This window comes from Palaemon carinicauda, chromosome 23 (assembly GCF_036898095.1).
Source record: "Palaemon carinicauda isolate YSFRI2023 chromosome 23, ASM3689809v2, whole genome shotgun sequence".
Lineage (NCBI taxonomy): Eukaryota > Metazoa > Arthropoda > Malacostraca > Decapoda > Palaemonidae > Palaemon > Palaemon carinicauda.
The window spans coordinates 111,754,577-111,772,089 of record NC_090747.1 but is presented as its reverse complement, the minus strand read 5'-3'; the positions used below and the strand labels follow the sequence as shown (position 1 = coordinate 111,772,089).

Below are 17,513 nucleotides of genomic sequence, written 5' to 3'. Positions count from 1 at the left end.
CATTTTCAGAGAAATTGGATGAGTTGAATGCATGTGGCATCTAGTTATTTTATAATTTTTCCTTTTAGAGATATTTTATTGGCAAGGAAGTTTCTCTGAAAATCATATTAGAAGTATGACTTTTTTCCCCCAAATTGAAGTATATTGTAATTTAATTTTTTACAATTTGTCTTTAATAATGTTTTGCTTTTTTCCAGATGGTTTGGGCAAGAACAACAATATAACATTTTAGTTATGGACTTACTGGGACCATCGTTGGAAGATCTTTTCAATTTCTGTAGTCGTCGTTTCACCATGAAGACTGTATTAATGTTAGCAGACCAGATGATTGGCCGGATAGAATTTATTCATAACAAGAACTTCATTCATAGAGATATTAAGCCAGGTATGTTTTAGTGTAATGTGCTGCTATCTATTGAAATTTATCTTTTGATAAGTGTAATTTGCGATGTCTAGAAGGGAGGCTGCTGAAGAACATTTAAACAATTTTTTAGGTTCAGGCAGTTTCCAGTTTTATCAGTTACAATGCTTCTAGACCCTAATATCTGAAGCACTTATTAGATCATGAAATCCCTTATTTTGGACGAAGCATTTTCTGTTGTGTGTAGTTGGTCGTAGATACGCCTGACAGCTTCACTGTGGGTCCCGGACCCAGGTGAGGAGATGACCCATTGGTTTTCACAGGTAGGATGATGTACTAGGGGGCCTAGCTGTCTCCCTCCTGCCACTTCCGAGCTTGCCCTACTTCTGTCCAGTGTTGAAGAGAAATCTTAGCATTTTTGTCATCCTGCCCTACCTCAAATGATTTGCCATGATTTGAGACATACAAGGTTTGTTATGAACCTTCTTAAATTTTTGCTCTGATCATCCAAGTTGGAGTGTCATATATCTTAAATTTAGCCTTGCTAGCCTCTCATTCGTCTGGAAGAACAGGTAACCCTCTCCTAAGCCGAAAGCTTCTTCCATACATTCCCATTAAATAAGTAAAAGTACCATCGGGTGCCAAAGGCTAAAAAGGCCATAATGCGCTGTGCTCTCAGGATAATGGTCACTTAAATTTGGCATAAGTGAATTGGAGGTTATGGACTTGGGAGAAACTGGAAAAGATTTCCAAGGGCATTCAGGAAGGGAGAAACTGGAAAAGATTTCCAAGGGCATTCAGGAAGTTGTTGTAGATGTGTTACGGTCATAATCTTATGTTTCATCTTGTTTAAGGTGAATAACACACCATTCAATGTGGTATGGTCGTGTGTCTATATTCATGTAGACAGTCTATTCATAAATGGACTTTCCAAGAAGAACCCCTTGCTAGGGTGAGAAGCTAATGAACACGATTTAATGCATTCCTTGTATACTTAGCTGCCAATTTTTTTTATTTGTACATTTTTGTTCACAAGTGAATGCTTCAGCTCAAAAAGCTCTTATTTCCTGGCCAGAGCAAGTTTTTTTCCAGAGTTTGGAATGTTTTGTGATGTATTAGTTCTTCCAATACTCACAAGATGGTGTTGCATGTGGTGGGGGTTTTCTGATACTCACCGGGTGGTGTGCATACAGTAAGGTATTGGCTAATTATGGGTCATGCCTTTGCGCTTGGAGAAATAGCATGTATGAATGTTTTTTGTAATGTTATATTGTATATAAAGCAGTGGGTATAATTAACTTAGACTTTTGTGCGTGGGGTCCATCAGAGAATAAAGTTGTGAATCTAGATTTTAGTTCTTGGAAATATGTAGTTGATCTAGTTAAAGTAGCCCAAGCTTTCTCATTTTTTCTCTAATTTCCTATTTTTGTATTAGCCCAGATAGGGTTAACTGTTGCCGATTATGGGAGGAGGGACTTTAGTATGATTTTTATTGCCCCATAAAACGTGGATGAAGCAATTAGATTGCATGGTTTTTCAATCCTAGAATTTGAGTAGACGACATTGTTGAATTAGGCAAAAGAAGTTTTAAAATATTATGAAATCAGAAGAGGCTTTGAAAAATATTGCCAATACGTTATACTCAAGTTTTTTTTATTAAATTTTTTAAAGAACTGGTGGAAGCCTCTTACAAACAGATAGCTGCTGCTATTTTTCAGTGGGAAAAAGATGTACAGCCTGAAAACCCCGCTTTAGTCGGTTATACCCGTGTAAAGTTTTCTAATAAAAAATTTCGAGGAATTTTAAGAGGTATATCTAATTTTTTTGTTTGTTAATCACAGTCTTCAGATACTACTGGTTTAGTCCTTTTATCCACCAAAACCACTTAACAGCCTAGAATGTACATAGTGAGAGAGAAGTACAGTATATGAAGAGGTATTGAGATAAAGTAGGTAGGATACGATTGTAAAAAATACCTGTATTGCAAGTTTTTGTGAAGGAAAGGCAGTATCAGATGGTCAGTATTTACTTAAACCTTTTAAACCCCCCCCCCCCCCCCCTTCCTGGATGTCCCTGTTGCTATTGTACCGTTATCCCATTCACCATCAAAGAATTGTAGTGAGTTATCTTTTATATGTTTACGTATTACTTGAACATGTAGATAAAGAAAAAAAAAGAAAAAAAAGAGTAGGTCAGTTTTTAAACTTGAATCTTATCACACCAGTAAATAACACCAAAATTATCTTTTCATCTTCCAAAAGAACTCCACAGTATTGTTTTACACAAAACTATTGTTAAACAAATCAAACTTTTTATGGCACGTGAATATTTATTTTCATTTTTGTCTTGTATATGTAAAATAAATGTACAAAAGTCTAAATGTCAATGATCATAAACTTTCATTTCACCGTATGATTTTATCTTTGCTAGTCTTTTTAGTACCCCGCACTACTTTTCTCAAATTTTACCAGTTTTTTTAAACCTTTCACTTTAAAGTACATGCAACTATTAACTTTAAAATTGCAACCGTAAACTTTTTTCCGTGAAATATTATAATAACTGAGAGCAATAATTGAGAGCAAGATTAAGTGAATAGGAGTAGCCACTTTCCTTTGTTTTAGAAATTAAAGAAATAAAAAAATGTGAAGACAGTTAAAAATGTGGAATCGTTCAAGAGATGGGTGCAACTGCACACCACACTAACTTAAAGGGGGGTTGGGGAGAATAGTAACATCATACACTTTACAGAGATCTAATGTCTTAAGAAAATTAAAATTTATTTCTGATAATTTTGTATTAATAGGTGAAATGACTAAATTATAAAATTGTCAACTGTTTACTTAAACATTCACATTGTTTTTACAAGATTTGTTTTCATCAATACTGCTTTATTACAATTCATTACTTTAGCTCTCACTAAAAACCTGTCCAAGGAAGTTTGTATTAGCCTTTGTTTTTAGGTCCTTCAAAACACTGAAAAGGTCCCATACTTTTGGCGTGAAAACTAAATTGTGGTTTCCTACCGCCTTACCTAGGTGATACTCTCTACAAAATTCTGCAACTCCAATTTCAAAATTTTATTAACCATTTAAGTATGAGCATCATTCCTTCATCCCCCATCAGCTTTGAAGACATTTCCTGTTGCTGCTCCTTTTGAAGATCTTGGAGATCGTGTAGGGTGAGCTCTGTGCTGTTCTTCTTCACCAACTCCTCGTCATCATCTCCATAGAAGTCTAAGCCAGTGGACTATCCTAGAGATGATATTCATGAACTCGAATCTGTTCTCTGGTACACTTTTTGGCCACAGCTTCCTCCTGGCAGAGTTCATTGTTCAGGAAGAAACCTCCACTTATTCTTGTATATAAGACTTGAACAGTAGAAAATATGAAGTGGAAGAAACCCATCAGAATGACTTAACACCTCTGAGCAACTACTGCGTAGAGATTCTTGATATTATGAAATGTACTCAAGGTCCAAGGACCGCATGTACCCAAACAGTGAAAAAATTGCCTAGTTACCAAAGATTTACTGTTAGCTCTCCTTATAACATCTAGCTTGTTTGGAGTTTATGGAATGGAAAATAAGCAGGGGTTTAATGTCAGGTCCCCACTTGCATTCCCACACAGCAAGAGAGTTAACCCACTCATCAGGGGTACTGACAACTTTTTTGTTGCTTTGTTTAAAAATAAAACCCTCGCCATGACTTATATTATCGAAGCCATTCCTCCTCTTCGATATATTGGACCATCTTCTGCTAGCTTTATAAGATTTACTAGTGCCTGTATTTTTTAAGGCAGTTTATATGCTATAAATTTTTTATGCGTATTGTGACATTTAAAATGCTATGACCCTCAAATTTTTTTTATAAGGTCATTAGTCTTGATTTATTGGAATGTTACTCCTATGGCAACATAGCTCTCTGTTTGTTCTCTCTTTCAGTATATATATGGGGCAATTTGTTCTTAACACCATACTGCTTGGAAATATTAGTCATGCGTGCACCATCGGTTTTGCAATTACCTATTTTGTTACTTACATCATGGTTCTCTTATCTGTGGCTTATCAGCAAAAATAAATTGATGAAAAAAGGTAAAGCTGATATGCAAAAAATGATGGTACCACTTTAGTCTGAGAGGACATAATGGTGCTGGTCTTAAACATGTCGGCCACACAGGTTTTATTTAGTCACAATTTTCCATTTTACCTCTTAAATTCTTTTTCTCAGGACAAAAAAATTTCAAAATGTTGTTTGAATACTGATTTGTTTGAGTTCAGCAGATTTCAGGTTCTAAGAGCTGGAGGAGGGAGGGTGAAGGTAGGGTAGCTAAAGGAAATAACTGGCTTTTTGGTACACCTTCCTTAGTATAATGTAGCAAAATTGGAACTTGCATGCCATATGTTAAATGATGTAATGGATGGAAAATTTGGTTGGTTGTATGATATGAAAAATCACATGATTCATGAGAATATAATAATACTCTATTTTGGTTCAACTCAAGTTAGTTTCAACTTTTACATTGCTCATCCTTAAGTACTGGAAAAAAATTATTTTCAACTTTTACATTGCTCATCCTTAATTATTGAAAAAAAAAAAAAAAAAATACCGTTTACGTCGTTTTTCCAACCTTACATCGGTTTCTATAGTATACAATAACGAAGTGCTGTACTATATATGGAAGGTTATTAGTGTGTGTACTGTATCTGGTTTTGATAAAATGATAGCAGGTTGTAAGTATTTATTTATGTTCAATATATCTACTGTATAGCAACATAAGTCACTTTATAATAAGTGATGATCCGACCTACATCGGAAATCTACACGTTGGGTCTCTTGGAACCAATTAATGATGTAGGATAGTGTATCACTGTACTGTATATGTTAATACTCAAACCTTTTTAAAAGGTATATTGCTCTCACTCATGTTAAAGACTGTGAAACTGGAACCCAGGATAATTGTGTTGTTCAGCAGGAATTCTGCAATAAAACAAATCTCTATCAATCAACATCCAAAAGAATTTTCCAACTTGTTGGAATCTGACTTGGCAAATAATTACTGTATTCTAATTTCAAATGTCACCGAACAACTGTCGAGTGATAAAGGAATTTATATTGTGCAATAGCAGATATTGTCTGGGCAACTGTCGAGTGATAAAGGAACTTATATTGTGCAATAGCAGATATTGCCCCAGACAATTTTTGGGATTCCCAAATGCAAGGGACTGGGTATTTTGCATATAAAAGGTCATAGTCTTTTAATTGCATGATCTTTTAATAATTTCTATAAAAGGTCATAGTCTTTTAATTGCATGATCTTTTAATAATTTCTATAAAAGGTCATAGTCTTTTAATTGCATGATCTTTTAATAATTTCTTATATGAATAAAATAGGTATTACTAATGAAAAAAATATCCTCTTCCAGATAATTTCCTAATGGGTATTGGGCGCCACTGCAACAAGTTGTTCCTTATTGACTTTGGTTTGGCGAAGAAGTACAGGGATAACCGGTCAAGAGCGCACATACCATATCGAGAAGACAAAAACCTTACGGGTACTGCTCGTTATGCATCTATCAATGCTCATCTGGGTATTGAGCAAAGGTAAGGATTCTGCTTTTGTTGCAGATATAAAGAAATGTTGCATTTGAAGCTTATTGAAACCTTTTGAAATTTGATTAAAGTTGAATTATTTTCTATTTAAATTTTTTAGTTTACTCCAACACTGTACTTGAAGATAATGTTTTCTCAGCTTTGCAAAATATTAGTAGCAGATTATTTAGTAATACTTAGAGTATTCTGGTCTCAGTGCCAGTAATTATGTATAGACTGATAAATACTAAAACGGAATTTTCACAGCCGGCGAGATGACATGGAGTCACTTGGCTATGTATTGATGTACTTCAATCGAGGGTCCTTGCCATGGCAAGGTCTTAAGGCTGCCACTAAAAAACAGAAATATGAGAAAATTAGTGAAAAGAAAATGTCCACTCCTGTCGAGTCTCTTTGCAAGGTAAATAAACATTTCTTTGTACTTGTCATTTGGAATGGGAAATTTTGTCTTCAATATTTTCATCATTTATGTGTTTGAAAGTGTGGTAGAGTTTGGGACTAGCTGGTTTACGGATCCAACTGCAGAATTATAGTGTAGAATTTATTGGTATTCTTGGTTTCAGTGTAAAATTATTTATAAAGTCTCATAGTGAAAAAAAAATAATTCAATATTGTAGTTAGAATCATTATTTACAGTAGTGGAGAAAGCAAAAGAAATTTAGAGGATCCTCTATTAGTATTTTCACATTTATTAATTAGTTTAACAAGACCATCATGTCACAATTGTAGGCATTGTGAAAGCAGGCATGAACAATTTGACAGCTGAGTTGCAAAATCCATAATTGAACAAATGAAAAGTTAGAAAGCTTTGCAGCTACTAGGAACATTAAGCACATATACAATGTGCCATGCAAGACAAGTTGCAAGTGGTACACCTAAGAAATGTAACTCGGTGATCTGGTTAAATTATTTATGAGTGTAATTGTAATGCACTGTGGGTGTTTTTATTATTTGAAGGTAATCATTCAAACATAATTTGTTGTATATGATTTCTATATAATTAATATTTATTTTTTTGTGACTATTTCCTATATTCTATGTACATCTCTGCAAGTGGAAATGGGGGGGGGGGGGAGTAAAAATCTCACTGATACTTTCTGTTCTCTGTATTGCACATACATTTTATTGAGACTTCTTTACAATAACAATGGGAGAAAGAGAGCCTAATCATCTGATGGTGTTTTAGTAACTTGTTTATCTTTCTCAGTATCTTGTCACTGTGCTTGGTACGGTTGTATAAAGGCAATGCTTCTTGTTAATGAAAAGTGCTAGTTATTCCTTGGTGTTTGATTCTGTGCATAAGTGACTGATGTTTGGTCCTTGTTGCTGGTTCTTCTTGGTACCAATGTTGGGGCTGCCTTTTTATTTTTTTTATTAAACTCGGGCACTTTGTTTTGGTGATGGATGTATTCAGTGTGTTTTGTTGCTCCAAGGTTTAGATCAGTGCTGAATTCTCCCTTGTGCCGTGTCCTTAGGGACCTTGAGTCTTGAAGAGAACAGTGGTTAAGTCCTTGGGCCTAGACATGTTATTGATAAAGACTAGTTCTTCTTAAAGATCCCAACATGGAACAGCAGCTAAGGATTGGATGTGGCAGTCCTTTTTCTCCAGCCCTTTAAAATTGAGGGACACCTATCTAGCTTGGGCAATGACAAGAATGTATTGTTAATCTTGAGTAAATGTCCTTCAGGACAGTTGCAATCTACCCAACAAAAGGCATCGACCTCCCCTCTATCCTGTTGATTGATCTTGGAAGCAAGTGCCAAGTCTTTGCTTCACCTAGTGCAAATTTCTTTCTCAAAGTAACCGTGTGATGGAATGGTTTGGGTTGTTTAGAAATCTATCAAAGAGGACAACTTTGTACCTCATAGGTTTCGGGAAGATGCTTGTTTTCCAATACTATCCACCAATACTCCTTGATATACCATTCTACCTCCATATTGTATTGGAATAGTTAAGAATTATGCTTTGTACAGTTAACAATTCAACGGTTGTATAATTGCATGTTTACCCTTACTCATGGTTGCATCTTTGGATGTGTTATAATGATTGGTTGATTTGCATTGTGAAGGCTATGTCCTATTTGAGGCAATATTAATTTTTTCTTTGAAGATCATGATAGTTCAGAGGTGTCTCATGCCCAATGAGAATCATAGCTCGATACAATTGTCTTGGTAAGTCAAGTTCCTGTGGGGGAAAAACAACCTTTTTGATTCTATGTTATTGGTTACCTACCATTTGTGGAGGTATCATTGATGGTTGCTTCACAAGTTAGGGGACTCCTTTGGTTACATTATCTTATGTCCTTCCTTCCTGTACCCATTCCATGATGAGGAATATCTTCTTGGTAGCTCTATGACAGGGACCTCATGGTAGCATTCTTCTAAACTAGGTATGAACATTTCTGTTCTTGAACATATCAAGTGATGTATTGGCGGCACCGCTTGAAAGATAAGATCTATTTAGGTGTACAGGAGACACTTGCATTTTTTCCTTAGACAAGTTTAGCATGCACCTCTCATACAAGATCATATGGTTATCCCACAGTTTTGATGTTGATTGACAAAATAACCATAATGGTTTTGTCATTGACAGAAAGGTACAACTGTTCTGTCTTTCTTTCAAACTTACACTGTTATGCAATCGAGTACTTTGATGCTACACCCTATGTTGGTCAACCAGGTGCATTGTTAGCAGGAGGAATATACTGGTGGCCTCCTCAGTCATCAGAGGCAAGTTTAAGGGCCGAAGGGTTTCTACGTGCTTGAAGTAATGCCTTCGTATTATTCATATTTTTGTTATACTTTATTAAAGACTATCCCAGTTGTGCTGCCAATGTCTGAAGAGAGGACCTGAACCCTCGCCGAGTCATAAAAGTATCCAATTCTGCACGTTTCTTCCTATTATGCCTCGCCCCTCTTATACAGTATATTGTACCTCCTTCGTATTCATTTATCATTTTGCTCTTGGTATCTTATATTGATAATGTGGAGAAACCTTAACAAAACGAATAGAAAAAAAAATGCTTATGTCCACCAGAAACTAACTCCACCCTCTTTCATCTGAAGAGGAAAGAAGCATATGGAAAATAGAAAAAAATTTTTTATCAAAAATAAACAATACTTATGGAGCAATCATTTCTCCTGGGGAAAAAAAAAAATAAATAATTAGACTATTAAAGAGAAGTGAAAAATTTATTATAACAATCTAAATGTGACCACACAGAGAGGTTGGTATTACTTGCTTTGAAAGTGATTATCAAAGATGATGAAAAAAATAAAGAAAAGAAACCATTGACAAACCGAGAAGCATCCTTGCCCTTTCTATTGTTGTCCAACATCCGGGGAACAGAAGATTAACTGGAAATTGATCTGAAGTGTAGTGTACCCTCCAGCAATATGATTTTAATTAGACAGTGGAACAGGCTATTGTACGATCCAAGCCTAAATAATATTAGTTAAATATTTGTGTCCTCAGAAGAAAATAGCTATACCTGGAAAAGGATCCAACATCATTGTTAAGTTGGTGCCTTGATAAGCCTACCACACATGAACCAATCAACAAACCTTACATAAAACTGATGAAAGTAAGTTAATAATATTGCCGTATAAAACTATGAGAACAGTAATGTATAGATTACTGTAGCAGAATCTCATCTTCTTATTAGCAAGGCTGCAACCTCAATTGGAAACAATGCTACAAGGTCAGACTCCAATAGGGAAAGCAGCTTTATTGTGAAAGCAGTGCAAGAAAGAGTTAACCTACAGAAGATGATAAACTATCAAGTGAGGCTTGAGAGAATCTTATCTACACGAAAGTATTAGAACTATGTATAAAATTATTTCCTATGATTCAACTACATAACTAAGCAAATTGGTCGATACTTTTGTTGCTGCTGGAATAAAACTAGAAAACCAATTTAGATTGGCAAGTGTATATATGCTGTTAGATGGATAGTATAATTTGGGTAGATACGACTGTAAAGAATTACTGAACTAAGAAAAATTCTTCAAGATATGCATAATTGGATAATCAAGCAAGGTGCTGAGAATGATAATAATGAAACTCGAGTATTTTCTAACTTTCAAAATATAATTCAGCTTAAGAAAACAAAGATGCAGAATGTTATTCAAAACGTAGCAGAAGAAAAGAATAGAAACATTTCCCCCTGGTTAAATAGCCCCTAAATCATGAAAAATATATATATAATCAAATATGGTGTATGCTGGCATTTGGCAGTATATGAACTCGCTCAAAACTCTGGGTAAACAATTTAGATATAAATAAACTTTTTTCTTCAATAGGATTTTTCATGGTTAATAGTATCTGTTACTTTATAATTATGTATTGTAAAAGGTTATGACGATCTGCTTTGTATAGATGCCTTAGCTTCCTGCAGTTATTTACCTCTTAGATTGGAAATATAACTTGGGGTCTTTTATGCCATTGTTTACAAACCAGGTAGTAGTTTTTCAGGCTAAACAAGGTAGAAAAAAAAAATGAATTTTTCAAGCTAATTCTCCTTAAATTTATAAATTTTTAAAATTTGAAACTACCTTTTTCAGCTCTCATCTTATCTTTCATTTTTCCTTTAGGGTTTCCCTGCTGAATTTGCTATGTATCTCAATTATTGCCGAGGATTGCGATTTGACGAAGCTCCAGACTACATGTACCTGCGCCAGTTGTTCCGCATATTGTTCCGCACACTCCACCATCAGTACGATTACACTTTTGACTGGACGATGCTGAAACAGAAGGCAGCGTCTACAGCAGCAGCAGCTGGCGTCACTCCCCAACCTGCAGCAGCGACCCAAGGCACACAGAAACAACTCTGAGGGCTTGGATGAAGGTGATTGGAAAAGAAGGTTCGTTAGAATTTTTTTATCAGTTGTGTGAAGTTGCTTCCTTAGTGTTTCTTTAGCGCCCATTCCCTGGTTTTTTATGTAATGATGTTTTGTTGCTGAATTTATTAATGTTTGTTCCCTTAATGATAATACACTTGTGTCTAACAGTACTTTTTTCTTTTGCATTGTAATTGAATTAAGCTTTGAGAAATTTTAATTTACTTTATTTTTCTCATTACAATTTATCAATCGTAATAAAGCTTATTCCTTGTATAACTCCGTCACATGAATCTTTATTGTTAAAAGAATAATGCACCTACTGTGTGTTGCTGTACTCTCTCATCTGTTGCTCAGCATCTAGCATTATTCTGCTTCAAAGCTTTCATAACTTAACTTATTGCTCACCCCTTTTGTCTTCATGCCAATGCTTGTCATTGCCCCAGCTTTTCCTTTATGAATACAGTCCTATGCCTGAGTATTTCTTTGTAGATTTAGTTTGTTTATTAAAATAACCCTATTTCCTTTGTCTCCCTTCTTGTGATTTAAGCGTACTTATTTTTTCCTGTATTAACATAAAGTGGGTGCTGTTCTTGGTGCCTAATGTATATTTCAATTTAACTTAATTTTCTTATTTTTTGTTACGTAGCTTGTGGATAGAATGGGAGCAAGTTACGTACTTTTGTTTAGCATTAAGGGGGATTATGAAATTAAAACCTTTAGGCTATAGTTTGTGTTGTGTAACTTATTTTTTCAGCTCCACATTGTGTGTTGAGGAATATCTGGCAAAGTATTCAGCTGCTTTATATGAGAACAGCACTGTTTGCCCCAAGTTGAACAGTATGGGAGACTTGGGATGGGGATCATTAGTTCCAATATGTCTATGAGAGAAATTATAAGATTAGCTCATCTTAAATGTAAACAGAATGCCATTTGTTTGTAAGAGGTTGTCAATCTTTTGTTGACTTTGTCAGTCAAGGAATGCCTTTCTATCAGATATGTCAGTCAAGGAATGCCTTTCTATCAGATATTGCTTCAGTACGAGGTATACATAAGTCTATGATAGAGGTTAAAATTTGTCACACCGAAAAGTTAACAAGACTATGAAAATGATGTTGCCTGCAATTCCTGGGGCATCTCCACTTTTTTTTTTTTTTTTTTTTTTACTAATGTAAAGTTTGTACTGCTACTATCGGCTGGCTATGCATCACTGAATGAGGATACCATATAGAATGCTACTTCACTTATTTTTAATTCTTATTTTACCCTTAGTGTTGATATCGTTTGTGGTACCACAGGTAGCTTTGAATAATGTAAAAGCCTTTATGCATGATGCTCCAGAATTCAGGTCCAGGATGGTTTGTATATGTTGCTTATGACTGCTGATCTTCCTTCCTTCCATTTAGTGATTGAGGCATCTTGATATAGGGCTGTTTTAAATGAGGCAACCAATGGATACCACTGATAGTTGCCATTAGTAGTCTTGTCAGCAGAGGCTTGGTTGCTCAGTCAATGGGTGGATGCCATTTATTATTACTGCTACTTTCTATTTGTATCTGCAAACTCGTTCGAGTGAACTAGGAATTATTTGGGTGAGCCTATAGTTCTATCTGCTGAGTCATTCACAGATATTTGTATGCCCTCTTTGGTCCTAGCTTGGGTGGAGGGGGTCTAGGGTGCTAATCATATGTAAGAGTGTATATATGGTTGGTTTCTAGGACATTGACCTGTCCCTTGCCTCGGCCATTCATGAATAACCTTCTGTAATTTATACTTGGTGTAACTTCAAGGTTTTCAGTTTAATCTTCACCAAAGAAAGCCTCGCAGACACCAACAACTAGCATTTAAGTTTTAAATCAAATAAAATCTTGTTTCGTTAATATAAGTGCCATGAGGTTAGAAAGCTTGCCCATTAGACTTGTTTATTAAGAATAGGCATACATTTTATAAATACAGTAATAATAATTTGCATGTATGTTAACTTGTGAGCTATTAATTCAAAGTACACACTTCATGACTGTGGAGTAAATAAGAATAAAAAGAATTTCATTGCTCTCCACTTTCTTTCCCTGCTTTTGGTCAAGCTAACACTGATCAGTTAGGTGTAACTCTGTATGTCTCATTCAGTTAATCATGGTTACTCAGCTTTTTTCCTCATTCTGTTTTAGTAATTAACTGAAGCAAAGTTTGTTGTGAGGAATGTTGATCTTTGCCAGAAAAAGAGATGAAAACTTTCAGGGGTTGAGGTTTTCTCTCATGGTTGGTCAGTTTATTTATTTTGTCTATGCACTGGAAAGACGTGGTAAGTTATAGTGCGCATTTTTAAGTCTTCCCCAGCTGCCACCATCCGAGGTATATGTATTGTGTAGAAAACTCAAAACCACTATGAGTGGGGAGCTAATGGGAATTAACATGAATTTCAGGTAAGTATTGAAATATTTAATTTCAATGAAATTTTCTGAGATTCATGTGATACCTTATTACCCTGGTTAGAGGGACAGTAGTACTCAGTCAAGAACAACAAAGGTAATGTTGTAAACATAATTTTATTATTTATTATGTATGCTATTCCACATATGCTGGTTTTTTATTCAAGCAACAGAAAACAGTATACCTATTTGCTAAACATTCTTTCTTCCCCGGAACAGGAGGACATTAGGAGAGACACGAGTCTACCAGGTAAGTATGTTTGAAAAGCTTGGAGCTAGCTAGTGGTAATCCCCATTTTTTAAATCATAAATGGACAAAGAAATGAAGGACTTTGACCGTATCCACTTGTCCAAAGGATTTGGCAACAGTTTTAAAAAGCAGACAGAAAAAACCTGCTTTTCCCAGTCTTAGAAATTCTTGCAAACCGTTATGCAGCTCACCCTGGCAAAATGACTGTGCAGTATGCACTGCTCAGTCCCTTTTTTTTTTTTCATTTTTTTATCTTGAACTGGTTATAATTTTTTATTTGCAAGTTTTTGTGATTATATGTGGTGTTTGGTGAATACAAAACTATAGCATAGTGAACGAAAGGATGTTTTAATATCTCTTAATTACTTTTGAACATAAAGTGAAACATGAAAACTTTTAACACTGGCACAAGGGTAAATAAAAAAATTCTTATGAAAGAACTAAATCTTTTCAACTAATTTCTGAAGGAGAATGAAATCAAAGGTTTGGCTTATTTGTTTTTGGTTTAGTTTCAAAGGTAACAAAGTAGAAAAAAGGAAATATCATCTTAAAATCCACTCATAAAAAAACAAAAACTAAAAAAAAATTAGTAATGCTTCGTCTTATTGTGTACAGAACCTTAGTGATATTTATTAGAAAATCTATAAAATTTATTTCAGTGAGAGGAAAATTTGCTATTTTATTTTTTGTTGAAGTTTCAGCACTGTATTGCTGCACATGCAGTCATGTCATGAATATTTGCTGTAGCAACTGATAATACTGAGGAATATGATTTTGATGTTAATATTACAGTAATTGAAAATTGTAAGACTTACATGTAATTATGTATTATACAGTCATTTTTTTGCAAAGAGGATTGTTCCTTAGTCTTATGTCATTTTAATTTTTTTTTTCTTTTTTTGTGCAAGACTCAGTGTTTAACCTACATAACCCAAGCAAATTCTTGTATAATCTTTGCTATATTGTTAAGCTGTTTGTAATGGAGTATACTTGTTGATAATGTGTATGGCAGGTGTGTTTTAACAATTTAATTCTTTCCCCCATGTATAGTCAAAGCAGTAATAAATAATTAGTAAAATGTTGGGAATACAATCCCAAGTAATTAGTAAAATGTTGGGAATACAGTATCCCAATTAAAAAAAAAAAAGAAATAGCAAATTTGATGGATGTTACTTTTTCCTATTTTTCTTTTCTGTAATTGACCAATTTTAAGTCTTCTTCTCAGCTCATAGAATGACCGCTGTAATTCTTTCCTTGACCTGTACATTTTTCAAGAGATATCTTAACTTTGGATATCCCCATGACATTATTGTTGTCCTTATCAGTTTGTCTTATATGAGGAAGTAAACTTCTTCAGTGGTGTGAGATAATGCCTATTATTGTATAGGAGTCACTTCTGTCTTCTTCCTGCGAGAAGTTGACAGGAGCAAATGTTAAAAACAATGCAAACTCTTGAATGCTTTAAGGATATGTTTTCTTTTTGTGTTAGTACTTTGTAAGAGTATAACATTATCGAGCCTTAAAGGAAGTAAAAGTTAGGATTGTTTTTGACGAGCTTTATTAGTGGGTGGCACCGGGGCATGGAGGAACATTCTCCAATGATGTGCATCTCATTGTTCTTTTATGTCAAATGTCTACTAAAGATTGGCCTGCCCGCCTTGCCTTGGTGACGGAAGTGAAGCTAAAGTATATCACTTTTTCTATTATGAGTATTTTATTTAGAATCGCTGTCCTGCATTCAGAAGCGGTAAAGTCTTTAAGCATCTCATTGTCCCCCAGGGAAATAAATGATAGGGTTACTTCATAGGTTAATTACTTATGACCCAGTGAACTGGGGAGATGAAAAGATTGAAAATGAGGTAGTCTTGTGCAGTGGTCTCTCAGTCGCTGTACAGTATTTTATTTGCGTCCCTAGATGTGTTTTGTAAAGAAAGCCTTAATACTTGAATATTCATTTTCAAGATTGACCTTCTAGGGAAATGCTTAAGGCAGTGACACTACATTTTTTCAAATTGTAATGCTGTGTCATTGCACAATATATTTGGAAAAAGTAGGTGATTAAATAATACTTAAGTGATTTATGGTTATTTTGCTATCACATGTGAAATATACATACATACATATATATATGTACATATATGTATGTATGTATGGATGTGTGTATAAATGTATGAGAGACTTGGGCATTGACCCATATATTGCATTCGTATGAATGAAGAGTGTTATTTAATTTTTCTAGTAACAATATAATTACCTTTATACAGTATATCTGATTGTGAATAGGTTTGAAAGCTATATTTGAAGGGTATTGTAATAGGTAGGTCCATTATTAATAGTTTTTATTTTTTGTGAGTGTGTGAAAGACAACAGACTGCATGAATGTGAGCTGTACATTGTTTTGAAAGGTAGCAAGTAATTGAATTATAATGAGTGAGTTTTTTACTTTGTCTCTTCTTTTTAAGCTCAAAATGATTTATTTTTTTTGCACATGTGATACTGTAATATCCGTTGGTCATGTACCATGTTGACCCTGCCAATGAAAATAAATAATAATGAAGACCTGGACTAAGTTGAAAGAAGGTGTAACTTACTTTTTTTTAACTGTGATTCATCATTCATGCTAATTTTCAGTCACGTGAAACTGTAGTATAGAAATGTAGTCTAATAAACAGTGAAAACTAATTGTCAGTTCTTTACCAATGTTTGTAGGATAAATCTATTCAAGCCTGAAGGTTTCTACAAACTACTATTGCAATTATTCTTTTCTATGTTGTCACTTGTCTTTATCCAAATTTGGTGCTTGTTTGACTTTTCAGCTGTTGTTATGAATGATATGTAGCTTTTTGATCAGATCTTCCACCAACAATCTCCAATATCCTATTATGTTCAAACACTAAATACAAACCCTTGTTCTTTACGTAGGAGGTAGTCAGTCCAAGCTGGTGTTCAGGCCATAAAAACTATGAGCAATGTAGCAGCCAACCTCCTGGCAGAAGCTGGGGATTAGCAGGAGACCAACTCGCCATAGCCCGCACAGTCACTAGCTCAATCACTTCTGATTTGGCCTTCCTTTCCTAGAAACTGGATATACTCTGCTGCCTCTCCATTTCCAGTTCACGGACTGTTCTAACATTTCTATTTTTTATTTCAGGTGTGAGTCCACTGTTTTCCGAGAAAGCAGCATGCGACTTTATCCGGGCACAACCGGCCGTGTTTGAGGCACCTTCCAGTCTTCCTTAGAGACGGACAACCCTCGTCAGCTTTGCCCGTCATGCAGAGGGCACTCCTTGCAAAAAAGAAGTCTCCATGTGGGGAGTAGCCATTACCCAGTGGGAACAGTTCTGGTGAAGAAGGAAGAAAGTTGTAAAAGGATTCTTTGCACTTGAGCTCTGCCTCAAAGGCCAAGAAAGAGACACTTCTTCCGTGGGGAAACCCCCCCCCCTCTCTGCTCGTTCGGTCTTCTTCAGTGGATGAATAAAAAGGCTGTGTCTTTGACCCCCGGATAACTTTCGGGTCCAGAAGCACCGTTGCTTTCCCTAGAGAAGTAGTGGAGTTTTGTTCCTTCATCCATTAAGTCCTCTCTTTATGCTTTTCGTGAGCGATGGCCATCCTTGGAACTTTTGATTTTCACCTCGACGGATCTGATTCTGGGGGTGTAGAAGTATGCCGCACAGCAGGAACCCCACTATGCTACAGCTAGAATCGCCTAAGCCTAACCATTCCGAAAGGGGAGAGTCCCTTCTTATCAGCCCTGTCCTCTAAGCCTCTTCTTCCTTTGCAGTGCTTCCTGTCCCAGAGGTCTTGCAGATTGTCCCTCTCAAAAGGTAACCTCGCTCACGCATCGTCCCCTTCAAGCATTCCTTACTCGAGAGAACACCTTGAGCAGTTTGTAAGCTTGCTTGTGATTTGTCACCAGCGAGTTCTAGGTCTTTGGAATGAACAACAGCGAAGCTCTCGCCCCCCTCTCCCTGTATCCCAGTGGGCTTGGCTCCTCGTTATACCACCATGGTGCGTAAGATCCCAGCG

General features: G+C 35.6%; 1 protein-coding gene across 1 annotated transcript in view; it reads left to right on the top strand.

Moving 5' to 3' along the window:
* Positions 1-16,169, top strand: part of LOC137617370 (casein kinase I) — a 33,783-nt gene extending 17,614 nt beyond the window's left edge. Inside the window, exons 3-7 of the mRNA XM_068347392.1 lie at positions 198-385; positions 5,783-5,960; positions 6,216-6,369; positions 10,563-10,832; positions 13,457-16,169. Of these exons, the coding sequence (XP_068203493.1) occupies positions 198-385; positions 5,783-5,960; positions 6,216-6,369; positions 10,563-10,802 (760 nt within the window). The 3' untranslated portion in view covers positions 10,803-10,832; positions 13,457-16,169. The remainder of the gene's footprint in view (positions 1-197; positions 386-5,782; positions 5,961-6,215; positions 6,370-10,562; positions 10,833-13,456) is intronic.
* The last annotated feature ends 1,344 nt before the right edge of the window (positions 16,170-17,513 follow it).